The sequence below is a fragment of the Calypte anna genome, chromosome 22 (genome assembly GCF_003957555.1).
Source record: "Calypte anna isolate BGI_N300 chromosome 22, bCalAnn1_v1.p, whole genome shotgun sequence".
Taxonomy (NCBI): Eukaryota; Metazoa; Chordata; class Aves; order Apodiformes; family Trochilidae; genus Calypte; species Calypte anna.
The window spans coordinates 4,733,156-4,754,981 of NC_044267.1; the positions used below are offsets into that span (position 1 = coordinate 4,733,156).

Genomic DNA, 21,826 nt, shown 5'->3' on the forward strand with positions numbered 1-21,826 from the left:
ATCCATCCACCTCCTGAGCAAAGTCAGGAAGGAAGCCTGCAGTGTGCCTGGAACTGGCCCAGAGAATGCAGGTCTGCTGAAGAACCCTGTGGGGGCTGTTGGTCTTTGAGTTTGACCCTCAGCAGATGAGAGCCTGACCCAGTAATTACTGGATGAAATCGTTGTGATTTCTGCAAGAGTGCTGCAATTCCTTCTGGGGTGGGGGGGACACAGAAGCCCAGGCAGTCTGCAGCTGAAGAGCCCAATTAGTGGGGAAACTGCTGAAGTGCTGTGGTTCTTCTCCTCTCCTGCTGCTTGCTCTGCTTATGATACTGTAATGAAGACTGGTAAAGTCTGATGGACAAATCTGTACCTGATTTTACTGCAGAGTGAGCAGTACAGCAGTGGGCAGTCCCAAGCCAGCAGACTCTGAAATAGGGCATCTCTCCTTCTGCTTGCCAGTCCCAGGAGCCTGCTTTGTTGTTTGCATGATTGAGTGCAGTTACCCTCACAGCAGTAGAACAACTTCCTATCTAACAAGCAAATGTATCCACAGAACTCAGGGTAGTGTCTGGCTTCCTGGCTCTGTTTTTGTTTTTTTGGAGTTCAGCAGATACTGAGCAGTGACCTGATTCTGGGGTAGGTGTACTAAAGCTAAGGTGCTTCTAGAGCCTACAGCTTAGACAACTCTGCCCACAGGTACCAGCTGCTCTTCAACTCATTTGTTATGTCCTTCTGGTACAGAGTTCTAAGTGGATTTAAGCAGTACATTGTAGCAAATATTTGAATGAGTTCAGTGATTTTTGTCAAGTTCCAGCTCTCCAACAGGAGAAGATCCAATTGACAAAGAAGTCAAAGTGACAAGTTTGGATTAATTGTGAATGCATCCCTTTTACTGTGCTTGCAGCTCTCTGGAGAGAGTCAACCTGTGTGTCTGAATGCCCACAAGTGTTTGGTCTTTAGCAGTCACAGACTGCTGAAGTATGGATGAGTTTTTAAACTACTGTGTATTGTATGCACCATCAGGCTGACAAAGCCTGTGCTCTTACTGCTCTTCCTTTAATTCCTTACCTTATTTTCTAGGCTGACAGATCCCATTCCTACGACAGAAACTTCTATAGCACCCCGACAGAGACCTAAAGCAGGACAGACACAACCCAACCCTGGAATTTTACCCATTCAGCCAGCCCTGACCCCTAGGAAGAGAGCCACAGCTCAAGGAGCCATTCAGCCCCAAGGTGAAATGATGTGGTGCCTTCCAGCACTGTGTGCAGCCCAGCTCCTGGTGCTCCTTGGGCTAACAGATCTTGATTTGTTTTTTAATACCAGTTGCAGGACCTGCTGCCCTGGGCAGTGCTCAGCCCTCCCTCCCTGCAAGTGTCCCCCAGCAGAAGGCAGCACCCCAACAGGCTCCAGCACAGCCCCAAGCCAAGCAGGCTCCAGCTCCTCAGCAGACCCCACAGGCACAGCCCCAGGTCCCCTCTACTCAGCCCCAAGCCACACCTCAGCATCAACAGCAGCTTTTCTTGAAGCAACAGCTTCTGCAACAGCAGCAGCAGCAGCAACAGGCTGCATATTACCAGCAGCAGCAGCAGCAGCAGCAGATGATGCAAGCTCAGCAGGTAGGTGTGCATGGCCCTGCTTGTTGCCTGCTCCCTGTGCTAGAAGCCTGCAAGGCTGGAGCTTGGAATTTATGGCAAGTCCCTTTTTCAGATGGGATAGATGCAGTTTTAAAGTATTTTCCAATATGTCTCCTGTTTCCTATCAAGACTTCTTTTAATTATGCAGGGCTGGAATCTATAACTGCCAGTGGGGAAGACCTGAGGATAGTTTTGTCACATACAAACATAAAATCTGAACCAGCACTGCTTATTTTACAGCTCCAAGTGTTTCAGGGTCTTGAGGTCAATGTTCAACTGATAAGCAGAGGAGTGCAGTTTCTCTTCTGCTCCCCTTGGGGTTCAAGTCCAGGGTTGGATATTATGAAACATTTTTTCTCTGAAAGGGTTGTCAGACATTGGAATAGTCTGCCCAGGGCAGTGGGAGAGTCACCATCCCTGGAGGTATTTAAACAGCGTGTGGACCTGGTCCTTAGGGACCTGGTTTACTGGTGAACTTCCAGTGCTGGTCAAAGGTTGGACTGGATGATCTTGAAGGTGTCTTCCAACCAAAGACATTCTGTAATTCAAGTGCCTTCTTTAATGGTAAGATTTGGGTCTGGTTTTGTGGTACTGGGGTGATCAGGAGGGCTGTGAATGTGTCTAGATGACAGACTTGCCTGTCAGACTGAGCTGTGTTTAGCAGGGCAGACAAAGGGCCAGGGAATTTTCCTCTGCTGGGGAAAGGTTTAGAACTGATAAAAATGGAGAAATGAGCTTGGGCCCACGGGACAGTCTGTGCTGTGGGAGCCCTGGACAGGCAGATGTCACAGGAGGAGGATCCAGCATCAGCCCAGAGGCTGTTTCCCACCACTTGTTTGCAGCTGGTGTCCCAGCTGTGTCAGCCTGGTGCTGCTTTGCCCCTTACAGTGGCTGTGACTGTTCCCATGGCTGTCCCCAAGGTCTGGTGGTGGTTCCCCAGTTGCAGCCGCCCAGCAAGCGGCTGGAACAAACTGGTTGTTTCCCAGTTCCCAGTGATGCAGCAAGGAGCGCCAGCACAGCAGCAGCTGATGCAGAACTATTACCAACAGCAGCAGCAGCAGCAGCTGATGGCCCAGCAGGCAGCAATGCAGCAGAAGCCAGGAGCAGTGCAGCAGAAGCCAGGAGCAGTGCAGCAGAAGCAGCAGAGCCCAGCACAGCCCCAGCAGAGCGCGGCCCCCCCGGCACAGCCCCCGGAGCAGGCGGTAAGGACCTGGAGAACTGGAAAGATGGGAGAAGCTGAAAGATGGGAGACTGAGATTGGAGATTGTGAGGGTGCTGAGCCCCTGGTTGCCCCCAGAAGCTGTGGCTGCCCCATCCCTGGCAGTGTTGAAGGCCCCAGGTTGGATGGGGCTTGGAGCACCCTGGGCTTGGAGGGGTCCCTGACCATGGCAGGGTTTGAACTGGATGGGCTTTAGGGTCCCTTCCATCTCAGACCATTATATGATTATTCCAGTGGGATGCTGGACTCCAGAGTTGTTCTCTGGGTCTATAGAAGGAAGATGAGTAAATGATGACTATAAGGTATAAATAGCTGCTTAATGCACCTTCTCTTTATCCCTCCCCTGTCACATTGCCTCAGAAGATGTGTGATAAATTTTTTTAAAGTAAATTGTACTTCAAGCATCAGGATGGGCACCTGGCAACAGATCTACTTTTTGTTGCTGCTGCTTTGGAAAACTTCTGTCTCATATTCAGGGCTCTGATGCAGAGGGAGGTGCAGGCAGCTTTCCTGGTTGCTTCTGGTGTTGAGCTAACTTTTGTTTTTAATGAATACTACAGAAAAGAGACTTTTCAAAGCATCCTATCTAAAAATAAACAGATAAATCACCCACTTGACTAAGCATCTGAATGTGCATCCAAATGAAATGCTCTTTCCTTAATAAAAAATGTGGCTCTTTGCAAGAGGGGAGCAGCTGCCTGCAGTGTGACAGGCAGGGGAGCAGTGCCAGAGGGTAGGATCCCTGTTGCCAAAATGTCTCTGCAGTACATGTGGGAGGAAGTTGTGCCTTTTGCTTTCATTCCTGCACCATCCTCTCTGCTCTTGCTTGGGTTTGGGGAGCCCAAGGGGTGCCCCTTGCTGGAGCTGTGTGTTGGAGAGAAGGACCTGCAGGCACCAGGAGCTGTCACTGGGCAAAGAGCATCTGGTAACAAACCCCTTCAGGTGCATGATGCCTGAGTCCAGATTCAGGCTCAATTTGTGCTTGTTCATGACTTGCCAGTTATTCAGGACCTGATTAATTTCTTCAGCATTCTTCCTTGGAAGTAACATCAGGAATTAATTTGACTAACAAACTCCACAAGCCAGCGACCTGAGCAGTGCTGGGGAGCACTGTTTGCCTCACTCTCTGTGTCTCCAGGCTCTGTCATGTTCACCCCCTTTGCTTTTATATTAATTGTCAGCACCAAGCTGGTTGTTAGGGCTGGTGACAGGCTTGGAGCTGCTGTGTTCCTGCTCTTGTTAGTGATCTGCTGGATGACCTGGGGCAAGTCAGTTTATTGCAGCTGGGGGAGGTTCTCAGCACATGCAGACAGGTTTTGCATGAGGCCCATTATTACCCTGTTCCTTTTAGAGGAGAAATGCCTGAAACACAGCACTGAAGTGTACCTCTGAAGAGCTTTGCTGTGATTCACTAGCACACAGTCTTAATAAAATTAAGTCAGCTAGATTGAAAATGGGCCTGATTCCCCTGGAAGGCTGATCAGAGTGGGCACATTTGGACACTTTTCTACTTCTGCAGCAGTCAAGGGGGAGAAAACAGTGGTTGGCACATTTGAAAAATGATAGTGAGACATGGTCCCTGCAGAGCAGGATCTCTGAGCAGAAGACACCAAGCCAGGACCCATCAAAACCTTTTCAGGTTACTAGACTTCAGCTTAATAAGCTCTGCATTCATTTCTGTGGAGGTTTTTGGCACTGCCCTTTTATTTCTTAGCTCCAAATGTACTGCTCTGCAGTGACCTATATAGCGAGATGCAAGGTGGGTGCATCAGAAGCAGCCAGGTCAGCTTGCTCCTCAGCTGCAGTGAATTAGGCTGCCTTGAAAATGCCAGATGAAAAAAAACAAGACAGTAACCCCTTTGCCCCCCCTTTTCCCCCTTTTCCCACTGCAGTTAAGCACCACATGGAGGATGGGACTCTTCTCATCACCCTCTTAGACCTTTCCAAGTCTTTTATCTGACCTTTTGTGTTGAAAATGGTTTGGGATGATGTGGGGTGGGGAACAGGGAGCTAGTGCCCAGGCAGTGGGGGGGACATGCTCAACTTTCTGCTCTTTGCATCCTGGTTTTCCTGCTTGAAATCCAACCGTGATATCTCACTGCCAGGTTTTGAAAAATTATGTAATCAGAAGTGAGGCTGTTGTTCATCACTAAAAAACCAGTATTTCAAGTAGTTATGGGTTTATGAGTTTAATACAGGACTGAGAGAATGGAAAAAATAAGAATCAGTTTGAGGTTTTCTTTCTCATACCCTTTAAGTTTCCAAAAGGATTCGTAGCTGGCCTTATCATGGCTGACACCTAAACCCAACAGGCCTGGTTTGCTCCTCCAGGTTTTAAGGACAACGTTGGCTTCTGTGGGTCCTTGGTTTTGTTTGGTTTTTACTTTCTTGTCTTTTACTTTCTTTGTTTCTTTTTACTTTCTCTCCTAATGCAGAGGCAGCAGCAAAAACCCCAAACTCCCCCCCCCTCTGCAGCCCCAGGACAGAAGGTGGGCTCTCTCACCCCTCCCTCCTCCCCCAAGGACCCAGCGGCAGGGCACAGGAGGATCCTCAGCGACGTCACCCCACAGTGCAGTGTTTGGGGTCCCAGCCAGCAAGTCCACCCAGCTCCTGCAGGCAGCAGCAGCTGAAGCCAGCCTCAACAAGTCCAAGTAGGTGGCTGCTTCCTTGGGGCCAAGGGATACAGAGGGGAGGGGGTAGATGAGGCTCTGCAGAGGTTTCCTAGGCAAAGCTCTGGGATGAAGGTGGGCAGCAAACTCTTCGGTCTAAATGAGTCTTTGCCTTTCCAGGACCATAGTTTAGGGCTTGGTGGAGAGTTGCTGAGAACAATTAGCAAGAGAAGTCCTACTGAGGGTCTCCAAGAGCTAAATAGGTCATTTAAGCAATCCAGGGCTGGATTACAGAAGCTGGTGTCATTTCAGCTCTTCCACCAGTAGCCCTGGTGCACACCTCAGCCTGGCTGCTTAGCACCAGCACTTCCCCAGGAGTCCCTGCTGGCCCTTAGAGCCTGCAGGCAGGAAGCCTCCAGGTGGGAATTGCAGAAAATTGTTTCAAATGGGATGGTTGTCATGCTTGCTTTGATCCCTGACACCAGAATGCTCAGCCAGATTGTGAGTAGGTAAGGGTAACTAACTGGTCCCAGCTTCCTGGGCAATGGGTTGTGCTGAGAGTTTTAAAAGGGAAGCAATTGAAATGCAGTAGCTTGGACCAGCTCACAGTGCTGGCCAGAGGACTTCAGCTGGGTTATTAATAATGACTGTTGTTTGGTTGGGGTGATCACCTCCAGATCTGCTTCCACCACCCCCTCGGGCTCCCCAAGGACCTCGCAGCAGAATGTTTATAACCCACCCGATGTCTCCACCTGGAATCCCTTTGGTGATGATAACTTCTCCAAGCTCACAGCTGAGGAGCTGCTGAACAAGGACTTTGCAAAGCTGGGTGATGGTAGGTTTCTGGAGGTGGTTTAATGTCAGACTACTCTCAAAACAGCCCCTGGCATGGAATGATGATGGTTGCAGTCAGATGCTGCTGGGTGCTCCCACGTTTCCATGGTCTTCTGTGCCTTCAAGAGTTAAATCCTTCCAATTCCCTTTCTCTGTCCCTTTCCTCCTTGCTAAACAATTGCAATCAAATGACAATGATCCTCCAAGGGAAAAATACTGACTGCTTTCCCAGTGGCCTTGATCAGTTGGTTGGAGAAGCTGCAGTTTAAACTCTGCTTCACCAGCCAGTTAGGATTTGCAGGAGGGGGCTTAAGTCACATACTAAAATAGCATCCTAAAATATCTGGGTAAGCAACCTACCTTCAGAATGGAATTTCTTTCCCTAAATCTCAATCTGGCATTTCAGGGAAGACTCCAGAAAAGATGGACAGCTCTACAGAGAACTTGATCCCAGGTTTCCAGCCAGCTTCATCTGCTGCCCAGCCAGATGTGTTTGGGGGCTCTTCCTTCACTGCTGGATCTGGTGAGTTAGTGAGTATGTCCTACAGGGCAATGCCCTGGAGAAAAATGGCCAGTCTTTGTCTGAGCCTCTTCAAAAGGGAGGTAAAGCTGATATAAATTGAGCTGGGCCTTGTCACTGGGGTCTGTAGGGTAGAGTTGGAATTGCAGTCAAGAAGGGAAGGTGACAGCACATGTGCTTGTCACAGTTGGGTAGTAAAGCCAGGAGACACCATCTAGAGGCAAAGGTGAGGTTTTTCATGAGGGAAGAAACAGTCCCTGAAGTTCAGAAGAAAGCTTTGTAGCATATTCTGGTCCCATGTGGTGCATAAAGTCAAATATATAGTGTGCAGTAAGGGAACTGAACTCAGGGGCGTTGGTCACAGATGCTGGAGGATATTCCTAGCCTGCTGTTCTTAGGCTGCATGAAGGAGAGGAGTGGGGGTAATAATGTCTCCCCTTGGAAGAGACACAGAGATCCAGAGAAAATCCTCAGAACAGCACAGTCTCATAACTGGTGTGTTAAATGGTGAAGGGAAGTTTTGCCTTGGTTGTTGTGCTGTCTGGATCCAGAGGCCAGGAGTCCTTGGCTGCTCTAAGAAGCTTTTCTGTGGAGGCCTCTGCATGTGTGACTGTGTCTGGTGTCTTCTTTGGTACTTGGGTACAAGGGTTTGCCATGAACAACCAAAAAAACTTGGGTGAGTGCTGTTGCTTGTTTCTGGTTCCTCAGTGTTGAGTTCTCTGCCAGGCACAGGGTGGGCAAACTGCTCCAGGATCCCCAAATGCACAGGAAGCTTCTCTGGTACCACTGGTACCAAATGCAACTGTTGGATGCTTCCCCATGGCAGCACATCAACCCCTGGGGAGAGATTGGAAAATCCTTTGTGGGCAAAAAGTGGCAAATCCATTCGTGCACTTTGTATTTATAAAAAGAGATTTAGAGGAGCTTATAACTGAGCTTGGTATTGTTGTCTCTTACCTGGCAATAAAGGAGTTGAAGTCCCTAACACAAAAGTGCCTCTAGAGGGTTGCTTCTGAGTGTTCAGTGCTCTGGGACCAGTTTATGATGTTCCATCAGACTTTGTGGAGTGATGCTGAGTGGCAGCAGCTCCAGATTGAGCTCTAATGTTCCCTCTGCAAAGCCTGAGAAGCACCTGCATATTCTGGGCTTTCTGGATGCTGCAGCATGCTCAGTTCTTTCAGTAGTTTCCTTTGAAATGTGCCCCATGACTCTCCTGTGGTTTGGCATAGGAAGGTGTCTCAGAAATTCCCTTGGTGCTGGCACTGGGCTGGTTACTTCTAGCCCTCCTTTTTAGTTTCCTCATAGACACGAGGCTCTCTAAGCCTGTCTGATGCCAGACACTGGATCTTTTATTTCAGACCAAGAGGCCCAGCATGGGACTGGCCTGCTGGGTGTTCTTTGTCAAGGCTTTTCACCTTTTGTGCTGTTGGAAAGCAGGATAACAGTACTTCCCTTTCGAGGAATGTTTTGAGAACTGTGGGCTGAATTGTGTTTGGAGAGCTAGGTGGAAACAGCTGCTGTATTTTATTTTTTTTTCTTTTTGTGTTCACCAGCAACATAAACTTCTTCTGTGTGTCCATGTCCGTGGGGTTCTTGTCAGGCCAAAGCTTGGACTCTGTAATATCGAGCTGTGCCTGTGCTGAGATTTTGCTCAATGTTTTCTGCTTTTCTCTTTTTTTTCTCTTCTGTCTTTTCCCTTCCTGCTTATCAGCTGAAAAAGCAAAAGACATTCTGAGTATGGACACGAGCCCTTCCCTTCTGACTGTGCCTGATCCTTTCATTCCTCTCCCGCTCTCCGACACGCCAGGTAACTGGAACCCAGTTTAGAGGGGGTGGGCAGATTGGGGTTTTCTGGATTGTGCTTTCATTTTCCAGTTCTATTTGTAGGCACACTTCAGATCCTGTCCCTCAGGCAGTGGTGCTGGGTGCTGACAACTTTGCTGAACTCAGTAATGTTGTGTAGTGCTTTCTGCTGCTGAAATCTGTGGGGTGGGGGCAGTGGTGCTGAGCCCAAGAGCCCTCAGTTTTCATGGCAAACCCCAGGATTATCAGATTGTTTCTAATGTCAACAGTGTCAGGTTCTTTAAAGGTTCAGTATTCAAAGCCAAAAATAATCACTGGGTAGTTTCAAATTCGTCTCCCACTTTGAAATTGTAGTTTTTATTATTGTTAATGTTTCTCTGGCTTCCAACGCCTGTTCTGTGTGAAGCACAAGTTTACGTGTGACCTTTTCTGATTTGGCAGAATTTTCTGGTGCAGTTGGTAGCTATTTCCATCTGCTTTTCAGTACAACTTAAAAGTCTTCCCTGTGTTCACGTTTCTGACTGCAGCAGCCAACACTTTTTAGCACAAGATTATATAAGTGCTTAGGAGCTTATTTGCAAATCAGTGGGATTTGGAATATGGGAATGTTTTTATCTTGGAGTTTCTCTAAGCCTTCTGGTGAATGTGTGTGACAGGTCCCTTCTTGGCATCTAGCCCCAGAGGACAGTGCTTGTTACAGCCCTCAGCTCAAGATATGGATCACTGGTGTCCTGGCAGGAGAGGACTCAAAACAATGTGCTTGTAGAGATGGCATCTCTCCATGGAAAGTTAAGGAATTCAGGGGGAAAAAAATAGTTGTTTTTGTTTTCCATAGCTATGTGGAACTTGCTTCCTTCTGATTGATGCTTCAAGAACAGCAGTTTAGTTAAAAAAAAATGCTGCAGTTTGTGGAAAGAAGCAGAACCTTCAGGCTTTTCTCTCTTACATGAGCCCTTGCCAAGAGCTGACCTGCCCAGCTATCATCTGAAAAGAGCCTGCAGAAGGCAGGTGACTGCATGTTTTTCTTCCCTGCCCTCCCCAAATGCTATTGCAAGTGTTGGTTTTCCTGACTTGAAGTCTTTCAGCCCAGACTCCTATTAAATTCTCTGCCAGTCTGCTCAATGCACACAGTTGTAGACCAAGAGGGTTCCTTTCCTTACTGCTGCATTTTGACAGAGCACAGCAGAGCAGCAGTCACAGCCTTAGCTCCAGGAGCTCTGAAATTCTTCAGTGATCTTTAAGGTCCCTTCCAACAAAACCCATTTGATTCTTTGAAATGCTCTCCTCCCAGCTGGGCTGTGCCATCAGCAGCCCTGGCTTATCCTTTCCTCTCTGCAGAAGAGGAGAGAGGGGGTGTGTGTAGGTCCTTGGCAGCAGAGCAAGGCAGGAGAAGCTGCTGAGCAGCAGTATTGAGATGTGAGAGCTGAGGAAGAGAAGCTCTGCTCCTCCTGTGACAGGAGGGGGGACAAACACCCCCAGGCTGCCACTTGCAGCAGTCCCTGTGTGGGCTGAGTGTGTGCAGGGGTGGTCGCTGGTGGCCTCTGCTTCAGGACTGAGTACACTGCTTAGCACAGTGAGTTAATCTTTTTTTACCCCTTTTCAACAGGGATGATTATTGGCAAATGTACTCAGCCATTTACCCCCTGCAATAATTCAGCATCTTTGCTGCAGCTGGGACACAAATGCCTCTTGAGTGCCAGTCTGAAGAAGAGCAATGCTGAGTGGCCTCTGAGACATTGTTCTGTCTGTAACAAAGTGGAGATAAGAGAAAACTCCATGTCCAGCACAGCTAAATAAACATCCAGACATAGCTGGGGAAGGAAATACAGACCAAGAAAGCACACCCATGCCATTTGGACACACGGGGGATTCTCATTTTTGATGAAGAGGCAAGCAGTGTTGCTTATTAAAGAGTCACTCTCGTGTTGGAATCCACTGAAGCTTTTAAAATAGCACTTCAAGGATTATTTTTGCCTTTTTATTTCATACAAATAGTTGCAGATTTGTGTGTTTTTATGCTGGCTCCAGAGGAATGCTTATCAGGGCTGAGGAAGCAAATATCTTGGGGTGTGATTTCAAAACAAAATGTGTCCACACCCTTGGCCTGGTTCTAGAGTGGGCTGGCCCTGAGAACCATTCTGCTCAAACATACCTGGCTTCAAGAAGAGGAATTCTAAGCAGAACTGGGGTTTTCTCATTGTGTTCTAATGTGTGGCCTTCCCAGGTCTCTCTGCAGGGTGCTAAAGCAGGGGTGTGAGCTGGGAGTGAGTTTCAGGCTATTGCAGTATTTGAAGAACTGGAAATGGGAAAGAATTGTGAAGGGCTGAGATGAGGCTGCTGAAGCTGGCAGTTCCCAGCACCTGGAAACGTGAGCTGGAACTCAAACCCCTGACATCCTTGTCAAAACACACAAGTTCAGCTGCTTTAACAGGGTCACTGTTGCTGATGTAGGAGGGCACTTTGATTTTTTTGGCACGAAAGGGTTCTTCAGCAGCATGCTCCAGGCCCATAAATTCTGTATGCCCATCCATGTCAGGGTGTTCATAACTGTAGAAGAAATGTCATTTCCTGTTGGTACCGAGATGACACATTGGGGTGGCTTCAGATGTGCACAGACACATACTGGTCTTTGCTAATGGTTTGGGTTTACAGCTTGAGTCAGGGAAAGGCAAAATGGCAAACTACTCATAGAGTAACTTGGTGAGGTCATTGTAGTCTTGTAAACTGAGAGTACAACATGGTGTTTTGATGATTTGGAGCAACAAAGCCCAATGGACCACTGCAACCCCAACTAAATGAGTGTAAATAATGTTATTTCTGTCTGGCTTTTGAGTTTGATCTGGAGAGATATTATTTGGCAAGTATTTGAGACTTTGAAAGTTAAACTGCAGTTGTTTGATGTTGATCTCTCAAGGAGCCACTGTTAAATGTTATCCTACTCTTCTCCATGGTATTTTCAAAGTCCTGTGCCTGTGTATTTAAAGCATGTCAACTTCTGCATTTTTTTCCTTCTCTTTCTGTTTGTGCTATATAAGAAACAATTCAATCTGATGGAAACTGCATTAAGAAAATTAACAGTCCAGTGCCTTCCCTTGACCAGTCCAAGTCATCTGGTGCTAAATAATGTGAAGGGCTTCTTTTAATCTTTAGCACTTGATTAATCAATAGGCAGAAATCTTCCTGATTGATTGATCTGTCCCTACCTGGGTGATTCTCCCTTCCCCTCACAGTGCAGTTGACTTGGCAGGATTTTTACAATCTTGTCTTTCTTTCTCAGTTGACATCCGAAGAAAAGAACTCTGCTGTGTGCTCTGTTGAATTGTCTTTCTTTTTCCTATTCCTCCACAGTACACGAGTGAGTAACATCCTTGCTGTGTGCAGTGCCTGGCTGGTTGGACTTCTTGGCTTTGAGATGTTGCATCTTGGTTGTTCAGTGTGTTACCAACAGATTTTTGCTCTCTCTTCCCTCTTTAACTTGCAAGTTTTTCAGGAATCTTTATTCTTTCTAATAGCCTGCTCTAACTAAAAACCCATCTGCCTCTTTTGTCTCTTAATTTCTATATAATTTTTCATATAACTCCTTAAAATGCTTTCTGCATCTAGTTTGTTGCCTAGTGGGTACACGGCCAAGTATAAATGCAGCATGCCAACTTAGAACTGGCAGAGGTGGTGTTGCAGATGCAAAGTCTGTGCAAACTGACTGACTGTAAATCTCAAAAATCAGATTTGTGCATGTGTTGGAAAAGAAGGGATCTGAAGGGAAGGTCAGCATTTCCTCACTGAGTTGTCCAAAGCTGTGCTCCTTAACCCACGCATGGGATTTGATCTTGCTGTCTTGGTCTGTGATATGAATCCAGAGTTAATTCTGCTGAGTGGCATTACTTCCTTCTGATGTTGGTGCAGATCAGGGGAAAGGCTCTTGCTTTCATCCCCAGAAGAACTGACTCGGTTTTCCACTCTCTGAAGCTACCAACATCTGCCATTTGGGGATGCCTCTGGGAGCTGTAGGCTCTTGCTTTGCTTCCTCTGCAAGGTGTTTTCCTTACTCTGGCTGTGGTAGGAAGCAGTCAGTAATTTCTTACTCTGGAACTGGGAACTTGAGAAGAACATGAAACATTTGTCTAAAGGCTGCAGTGTGTGCCTGGGCTTTAGCTCTGGAAAGGGTTGACAGGGCACGTTTTAATCCCTCCTGCATGCTTTTAAGCTCAGACACCTTCTTAAGCCTTGCTAATGAATCTTGCTTCCTCAGCCACCTGAAGGTGGTTCAGCTTTTCTCTTGGAAATTAAACTTCTGATAGGTAATTCCTAGCAGGACCCAAAATGCAGTTTTGTATCAGGACAGGGCCTGGTTTTCCTTTCTGGCTCTGCAGATAGTTCAGCTGCAGCTGCCCTGATGCTCTTGCAGAGGGAACTGTGCAGATGATGCTTTCCTTGAGGTGGTGGAGCAGAGGCTGAAGAGCTGGGCTCATTTGTCACTACACAGGCATTCCATGTTCTTGGACTTGAATGTGGATTCAGAAAATCTTCCTTTAGGACAAGAGTGCTTTTTTAATGAGCACTTTGTGCTGAAGAGACAAACATAACTCTTGTGGAGAAGGTGTTGCTGCTAACTAATGTAGAACTGTGGATTCTGCTGGGCCTTTGCTGACTTTTCCCTTGCTCCTATTTGAACATGAATTTCCTCACCCCCTAAAGCAACTGCTCTTGCTTTACTTTATCTGGGTCCCAGAGGTTAGTACAAGATGCAACATAAAACAGAAACCAGGGAAGTGAACTATTAAGCATCACAATAGACTGAGGCATCTGATTTTTGTTACTTTTGGTATCTCCTTTCCCATTTATCCTGACTCCTTCTTTTGTTGAACTAGATGCTAAAGCTCCTTTTAATCATCCCAAGAGATGGAGAGGCAACTGTGTAATCTCTGCAGTGTTAGAGATCAGCACCAACAATGAAGGAAACAAGAAAGGAGATCTCTGAGACAAGTCACAGAATAAGACACAGAACCACTGACAGCCCAAAGCTGTGCAGAAAATCAGCTGAGTCCAGGGGGCAGGAGGGAAAACTCCAGCATAGGGAGAACACCACCATGTTTATTTTCATAATGTCTGCATGTTTAAAAACCATGGCTGAGCTCAATAGGCAACTTCAGTGCCTGACCAAGAGACAGTTCCACTCTGTCAAATGAGCAGTAAAGGAGGAAACCATTGGGAGAGGTATGGTTGGATGAGGGAGGCTTCAAGGATGCTTGGAAATGGGATCATAAGAGGAATGTTACTGTATTATGGGTTTGATATACAGGTTGATGCAAATGCCTTGAAGAGCTGGGTGCTGGCAGATGGGCCTCCTGTGAGGGTCTGCTTGGAGGGTCCTGGGTCTGAGTCTCTGAGAGGGGAATAGAGTCACAGTGTCTGGATTTCATAGCTCAGAAACCTCACCTCAGAGTAGGAGCCAAACCCAATCTGAAACTGCCCAGTTCTGAGGCAATCCATAATTTCTTCCACAGTTGTGTCCTGTGCTTTGCTACCTGGATTAATTGATTTCAAACTGTCTGTCAGCTGTACTCTGGGTGCATACCTGTTGTCTGACCACCTCCCTTCCAGGGAAGGGAGTTGAGCACGTTCCCTGTCCTCCTGTCCCCAAACCTCTCTCCTGTGTCGTGTTTTCCCATTATGCTGTCGTCACTTCCTTCCCCTTTAGTCCCTTTTTGGTAGCATCAACAGATGCTTTTGGAAGCCTCTCTGTCCATCCAAGGGAAAAAGGCCCTCCCTGTGCTGCTGTGAAGCCAGGATGCTGCCTCTGCTCTTGGGCTGCTTTTTCTTTGGCCAATCCAACCCTTAAAACTCACTATTCCTCATAGAGATGGGAAGGTATCAGGTATATTCAGGGGTTTTGCTTTCAGTTCACCCTCCTCAGGCCTCTAATGGTCTGACAGCTGCCTCTTGGGTCACTTCTTTGGTTTCCTTCCCCTCCTGGTTGCTTCAGTGTGTTGCTTTGTGAAGTTCTTCATGGGGAGGAGAATCTGTCCTGCTTTGAATAAGTAGTTTGGAAACCTTCAGGCTGTTTTACTATTTATATGGGGCAATAAAAAGGATTGATATTACCATGGCTGTAACAGTGCAACTTAAGCTGTTCCTTGACTTTCACAGCCTGGTGAGTCTTTGATACAGCAGTATTCCAGAGCCTGTGTTTTTGTGCAGTTATGAGTGTGTTTTCTTTGGATAATAAATAACAACTCCAGCATTTGAACTCAAAACATAAAATATAGCTGTAAAAAAGGTACAGTAGGGCCACAGCTCATTCTAATGATAAATTCTAAGTGGGCCAGATTTGCCTGTGCAAAGCAAATTTTATCAGTGCTGTTCTTCTGAAGGTGATTACCTCTAGCAAATCCTGAAACAGTTCTTTATCATCTTCTTCTGTGAAGAATTCCTTGTGGGAGTTAAATAATTAAGTTATTAAAAACCTGGGTGGTATAATTCCAGAATCACTTGTCCACCAGATTTATAATTGAGATTAACTTTTTGCCCAGGCTACCTTAATTTCTTTGTCTGAAGGATGATGGGGAACCACAGGAGTTGTGCTGCTGAGAATGACATCTCTGATTTGAAACTTGATGGTTGAAATAATTAATTGGTAACTAGACAGCTGCCTAATCCAAGACCCAGTTCTGATGTCTGGCACTGTAGTGTCTGTGGTTTTACTGGTTTTCCTGAAGCTCCTAAGGGCTCCAAGTATGCCCTTCCTCAGCAAATTAAAAGGTGTTGTATACCCAGCCCTGGTGTCTTGGGCTTCTCCTTGTTTCTTCTGTTTCTTCTCATTGAGCAAGTCTAACAAAGACCTCCCCAGCATAAGAAGGTGGGAGGAGAAAAGTTGTAGGCTCTTTCTTTTTTCTGGCATTTGGGTTTTTTTAGGTGGTTTGGGGTTTGGTTTTTTTATTTGCAGTGGATCATGTTAAGCTTTTCTGCTTTGTGTAGGAGTGACAGAATTGCATTACAGGGGCTGTTCAGGGAGAGCAGCACACAGTGGGTAAGGATGTCCTCAGTTGTCCTGGATGCCCATGGCCAGCTGCCCTCCAGCATCTCTAAGTGACCATTTTATGTGCTCAGAGAATCCCAGAACTGTGCAGCTGCTCTTCTGAGCCTGACACAGTGACACCGGGGACTGTGAGCCCCCCTGAACCCAGCACCTGATTAATATTGTCTTTTCTTGTATCTTTTTTTTTTTCTCTGTTGCCTTCCTCCTTTTCCCTCCTAACCCAGAAAAACTGATTGAGGGACTCAAATCTCCTGAGACTGCACTTCTGCTCCCTGATATCCTGCCTCTTGCTGACCCCTTCGGTAGCACCTCAGACGCTGTGAATGGTAAAAAGAAACTCAGGGCACCTTCTCCCCTCTGCCTTGCCCTGCATGAGAACTCCTCTGTGTTTACCCCTCACTGGGCTTTCAAAGGAGCTGCTGATGTTGGTGAAACAAGGTGATGGGAAGTTATGGGTTTTGCTGGGACAGATGTGCCTTTTCCCTGGGAGGCAGCATCTGGGCAGCAGACTTGGTGTTTGCATTTAAAGTGCAGGCTGGTTGGGCACAGTCACACAGCACTGCTGTGCCTTGTGTGTTCTTTTGCTCTTGGTAGAAAAAAGTTAATTACTGACTGAAGGAGAAGATGCAAAAAATGCCTCTGTGCTCAGGACGTGGTGTGTGACCATGGCCCAGGCACTGAGCCTCTCCACCAGCCCTCAGCAGGATGGGACCTGGGGCATGTGCCCAGTAAAGGTGCTGAGCTGCCAGGAGCAGCAGGCTTCAGGCAGGATCAGCATTTTGGGGTGCTGCAGAATCATATTTGGACCCACTTGCTCAGCCTCAGGCCTCCTGCTTAGCTGCAGGGCAGGAGTTATCCATGTCCCATTCCCCCCTCTGGGTATTCTGAATTGGGCTTGCACAAATTAAAATAAATACATTTAAAAGCCCAAACAAATAACTGGAACCCAACAAACACCATTGTGCCACAGTCTTCCCTTAAAGCTGAAATTAACATCAGTCTCAGGGATTAAAGGGTCACTAAAGGGTTCAGACGACTGCTGCCTGAGTTCCTCCTTAGGCTCTGCCTTGCACACTAACCTCTGGCTTCTCTTCTGCTCTGCTGTTTTGCACATTTGGAAAGGAAAAGCTGATGTGGCTGTTGAGAGCCTCATCCCAGGCCTGGAGGCTCCAGCACCCCAACGCCTCGTGTCCCAGACGGAGTCGGTGCCCTCCACCAGGACAGGTTGGTGAGGCAGAGGATCCCTCCTGCCAGGGTGGGCTCTGGAGATCAAAGCACAATGGGAGCATCTCTGGTGCTTTGCCCACTGGTGTGACCTGGGCTTGCTTGTTTGTCTTGGGAGTGGGTGCTGTGTGGTTCCTGTAAGGTCACTGGGATGTGTCTCCTCGTGGAGGTGGTACAGAGCTCCTTCAGCCACCCTGACAGAGCTGGAGTTGCCAGAGCATTGTTCCCATGAAGTCCTTTGGAAACTTGGTGCAGTCTCTGTGTTTGGTCTGTGCCACTGGGGATGGTTTTAAACCATTCCCATCCCTTTCTTACTGTAAGGGCCTTGTTCTGGCCCCTTGTGCTGCAGATGGACCCCACAGCTTTTCAGAGGTCCCTTGTGACATAGCCAGTTTACTTTGCTAGCAGGTCCCTACAACTCTCTTCCCTCCCTGTTCTCCCCTCCAATCCCCCTGCTTTAACCTCTCACTTGAGTGGGATTTCCCTGGATCTCTTCAGCTGCAGAGGGAGTTTGCCCAGAGGATGTGTTATGTGTCTAAAGATGCTGGGAGTCCTCTGCCCTCACTGCAGAGCAGAGATGTTTTATTCTGGGTGATCCTGCTTCAGAGGCAGAGTTGGGCTAGATGGTCTCTGGAGGTCCCTTCCAACTCTGATAATTCTGGGGTTGTTTTCCAGCACATAAAATGGTGGCATTTGTGCTGGCTTTGCATCCAGGCTGTGTTTGTGGCTGGGAGCAGGAATGTCAGGATTAGAACTGATCAGTGTTTGTGTCCTCTTCAATGTTCCCCTGCTGCCTCTGGATGCTAACCTGGATTCAGACTCTCTCACTGGGGAAGACTCTCTGCTTGACTGTTCTCTGCTTTCTAACCCTGCTGCTGACCTCTTGGATGAGTTTGCTCCCATAGCTTTCGCAGCTCAGCCTCACAAAGGTAAAAACTGTCCCTTTGTCCCTGACACCTGATCAGTCCTGGGGTGCTCTTTAGTTGTTGTGAAGCCAATGCCTGAGATGCTCTAACCTGTTTCCTGGTGGTTTTGTTGTTTTGTTTTTTTTCTTTCCCAAGCCGTTGTTTTATTTTCTTCCCATGCTGTTGAAACTTGGAATGCATATTGAAGTTCTAAGGGAAAAAATACATAAAAGTATTCAGCTTGACTGTAAATACAAGGTTTGTCAAGACAGGTGGAATCTCCCATGGAACAGGGTTACAGTTGGCTTCAAGGGTTGCTTTTTGTATGCAGCCCTTCTTCAGGTTTGTGTACGAGTGCACTCTGGGTTTGGCTTTTGCACATGGGGTTTAAAATCTGCTTTTGTGCAGGTCTTATAATATCATTGTTTTGGATGGGAGCCCAGTAATCATCTCTACTGGTGTCACAGGCTTCTGAAATGAAGGGAATTGTTTCTTGGTTTGGTAGAGTTAGTGTCCAAGGAACGTGACTGATCTCTCTCAGGTCTGGAGAATGTTTTTCTTTTCAAAAGTTTGCAAGAGAAGCTTGAGCCAGACTGCAGCGTTGCACCAGAGATGAGTGAAACTCTTCATGCAGTTGAAAAATGTGAGTTTCCCATCACACAAAAAAGCAGAGCTGCAGAAAAGAATCAAACCATGTGTGAGAACTTCTGCAGAGGGCTCAGAGACAGAGCAGGATTGTGGAAGTACTGTGCAGTGATCAGAGTTCTGTTTTCTTTCCACTGACAAGACTGGGGGGCCCTAGGAGGCTGGGTCCTGATTCACCTGCTTTGTGGATTTTCCCCCAAGCTGCAGAGCACTCAGCTGAGCCCTTTCCATGGCACTGGGATAGTTGGAAGAGCTGTCAGCTTGAGTGTCACTCACACAGTGAGCTTTTCCTGCCACATCCCTCAGGGACAATGCCAGACACTGGAGGATGACTTACAATAGCCAGGCTTGTCATGAATATTGGGTAGTGCACATCCCCCAAGTTGGAAGGGAAGCTGAGGACTTCTGTGCTATTTATTGCCTTGAAGAGGGAGGCCCAGAGCACAAATGCAAACTGCTGAGTGCCCCTGGACGATGCCTGTTGCTCAGCTCATTTGATAAGGATCCCTATAGCAACAGAAAATGATCTGTCCTCAGAGGCATGGCTGTAAGAACAGGCTGTGATCAATTTTTACACTTGATGGCACTTCAAAATGAGTTTGTGATTTTCATAGAGCTTTTGTGTTTAAACAAACAGTTGTGCTAATTGCTCGTGGTTATAATACAGTTCTGGGCCACTTTGTTTTGAGTAAATGGCTTGAAATGTATGTTGAGCAGTTATTACTCCATGTCTGGAACATAGCAAAGCTAAAACATTGTTGGTGTGACTTAATGAGAAAATTAATTAACAGGCTCCTGCAGGACTTCTCCCAGGCTGCCCAGCTGCTCCCTCTGGTATGAGAAAGGCCCAAAATTGATGCAGAGAGTGAGGCTGCTGTCAGGGGGGGATGTCTGTGTTGATAATGTTAAAATCCTCCACAACTCCTTTGTGGCTTCTGTTCAAATCCTGCATTTGTAGCTCTGGGTATGGTCAGTGTCTGTACATCTGTCTCTCTGTTTATTTGCTTTGTTTGTCCAGTCCTGGCTTTGGGAGATGTAAAGCAGCTGTGGGGCAGATGCTGCTGCCCATGGGTACCATCAGCAGCACTCCCAAGCTGTCAGTGTAGGACCAGGAGAACCTGGAAGAGCAGCCATGGTCTGGGCATGGACTGGTGCTCCACAAACCCTTCCCTTCATGCTGTCCTGAGCTGAGTTTTTGCTCAGCCTTCAGGATTCCTTAGTTTGCATTTGCTGAACAGAGGCAAGGCAGTCACTGAGCAGGGCTCCTTCAGTAGCTTCTTGCACAGCAAACTCCAGAGCTGTGAGGAATTGTGTATAAAAATGAGGGAAAAATTGGAAATAGGATGCTTGCTCCCTACTGGGTTGAGAAAAGTCTCTGACTCCAGAGGCAGTGATGACAAGGTGCAACTTTCTGTTTAGATGTCTTTGGTTTTGACACTTTCCAGGACAGTCTTCTGTAGAATTCATGGGGTTTTTCTCTGGGTCTGGTCCTCCAGAGGACACTCTATTTCCACAATGGGGTTTTTGCAGCATCTCACCCAAAACCTGTTGGCATATTTGTCAGGTTTAGGTAAATAGCTGACAAATTCTTGAAAGGAATCAAAGAGAAATGTTCCTGTTCCTTGGAAGCCATTGACTCCTGTCTGCCCTGGCTAGGCTTTCAGAAATATTCCATGTAGTAACTGAGGACCAGATTTTGGGAGGTATTTCAGGTGTCTCAGGTAACAAATACTGATGCAGAGTGAGAATGTGAAAGGCACTCGGGGTATGGAATTGCTTGATAAGGCAGATAAATGCCTCATCTACTGGGGAGATTGCTGAAAGTGCCTCCCACCAAGTGTCTAACCACAGATGTTGTGGTTTGAAATTAATAGAATTATGTGCCACAACTGCTCTAGGATCCTTTAAAAAAATGTCTCTCAGTATCTAGTTATGTCTTCAGGCATTTAAACTCCCTGGAAATTTGACTTTATGTTGCACTTCTTGTTTTATTACTGTCAATGGAAGCTCAGGGGCTTTGTCTCATGTAGAGTATTAGAATTTTTTCTGTGTTTTGTTGCTTCTTTTCTTTTTTCTGTTCTTTTTCTTTCTCTTTTTGTTTTCTTTTTTTTTTTTTTTTTTTTTTTTCTTTCTTTTTCCTTTTACCAGCCCTTTTCTTCTCCCTGTGCATGAGAGCTGGTAACCAGAAAGCCAGATTGCTCTCTCAAACTCTACTAATACCTGACAGCCACTGGAAAGTGACAAAATTACCTCTTTAGTTCTGGGGAGCTTCAGCCCCAGGCTTTTGCCACAGCTTTGGTCCATGTCAGCTGCTAAACCTTCAGACTGACCAGGTTTGACTTTGGTTCTGATGACCTGGCTTGCTTGTTGATTTCTTTCCACACTGACCCTCCACTTGTGTATTCAGTTGGCTCTCTTTTCCTCTTACCCTTTCTACCACAGACTTAACCAACTTTATTTCACTGTTTAAATGAAACTCCTGCTTCTAAACCCTGTCTCTAAAAACAAAGATGTTCTAACACTTCGTAGCAGTTCTAACCAGCCTTCTCTGCTGTCTTTGCTTCCTTTCCTTTTTGCTCTTTCTCCTTTCTGCTGCAGAGGATACTAACCTGATATCAGGCTTTGATGCTCCTGAGGGCTCTGAAAAAGTGACAGAAGATGAGTTTGACCCAATTCCAGTGTTGATATCCAAAAATTCACAAGGTAAGCCAGGATTTGGGGATGAAAAAGGAAAGAAAAAAGAAAAACTCTGAACATAAATGAGTTCTGGGGCAGTGGTGCTGTAGCACATGTGAGGTAATGCAGATGGTGAAGTGTAAGATTTAGGGAGCTAAGGTAAGCTCTGATTTACCATTGGCCTGGAAATTTCTCTAAGTTCTATTGCTGAGAATTTTGCATGTCTGAAAAGAGAAGAGGTGTTCAGGCATCTTCCAGTGCCATGAGGTGGTTTGTACCAGTGCCAGGCAGGACACACACAGAGCTCTGTGTTCTCTGCAAGCCAGAGGGAGGAAATTCCTTGACTTTTTAGTGACCTTGGCATGAGATAATGCCAGAGTGTTACAGCTCTGAATCTCCTGCTGAAGGAGAGTTTTTTGACTTCTGACTGATGTCTTTCAAAGGTGCTTGTGGGAACTGAGTGTGGTGGATGGTACCCACCTCCTTTGAAGAGCTGTGAGCAGTCAGAGTCTTTAGGACAGAGACTGGGGAATTTCTCCTTTTGCAGCATTGCTGTCACCTGGAGCACATTAATGTGGACCCTTGCCAGTAGTTCCAGTTTGCTGTAGGGTTAAGACTTGAGCAGCTGCACTGTTTCCTTAAAAGAAAAGATCTTGCTGCATTTTGTAGCTCTTGTAGGGGTGGCAGTAGGCAGCGTTTTGCAGACTGGTCAGACAAGGCTTTCTCTCTGGAGTCA

General features: G+C 46.8%; 1 protein-coding gene across 1 annotated transcript in view; it reads left to right on the forward strand.

Annotated features, from left to right (window-relative positions):
* Positions 1-21,826, forward strand: part of AAK1 (AP2 associated kinase 1) — a 66,927-nt gene that overhangs the window by 32,323 nt on the left and 12,778 nt on the right. The window contains 12 exon segments of the mRNA XM_030463968.1: positions 1,063-1,217; positions 1,315-1,601; positions 2,606-2,821; positions 5,274-5,402; positions 5,404-5,489; positions 6,125-6,282; positions 6,688-6,804; positions 8,513-8,608; positions 15,865-15,966; positions 16,763-16,864; positions 17,683-17,793; positions 21,013-21,117. Coding sequence (XP_030319828.1) covers positions 1,063-1,217; positions 1,315-1,601; positions 2,606-2,821; positions 5,274-5,402; positions 5,404-5,489; positions 6,125-6,282; positions 6,688-6,804; positions 8,513-8,608; positions 15,865-15,966; positions 16,763-16,864; positions 17,683-17,793; positions 21,013-21,117 — 1,664 coding nt within the window.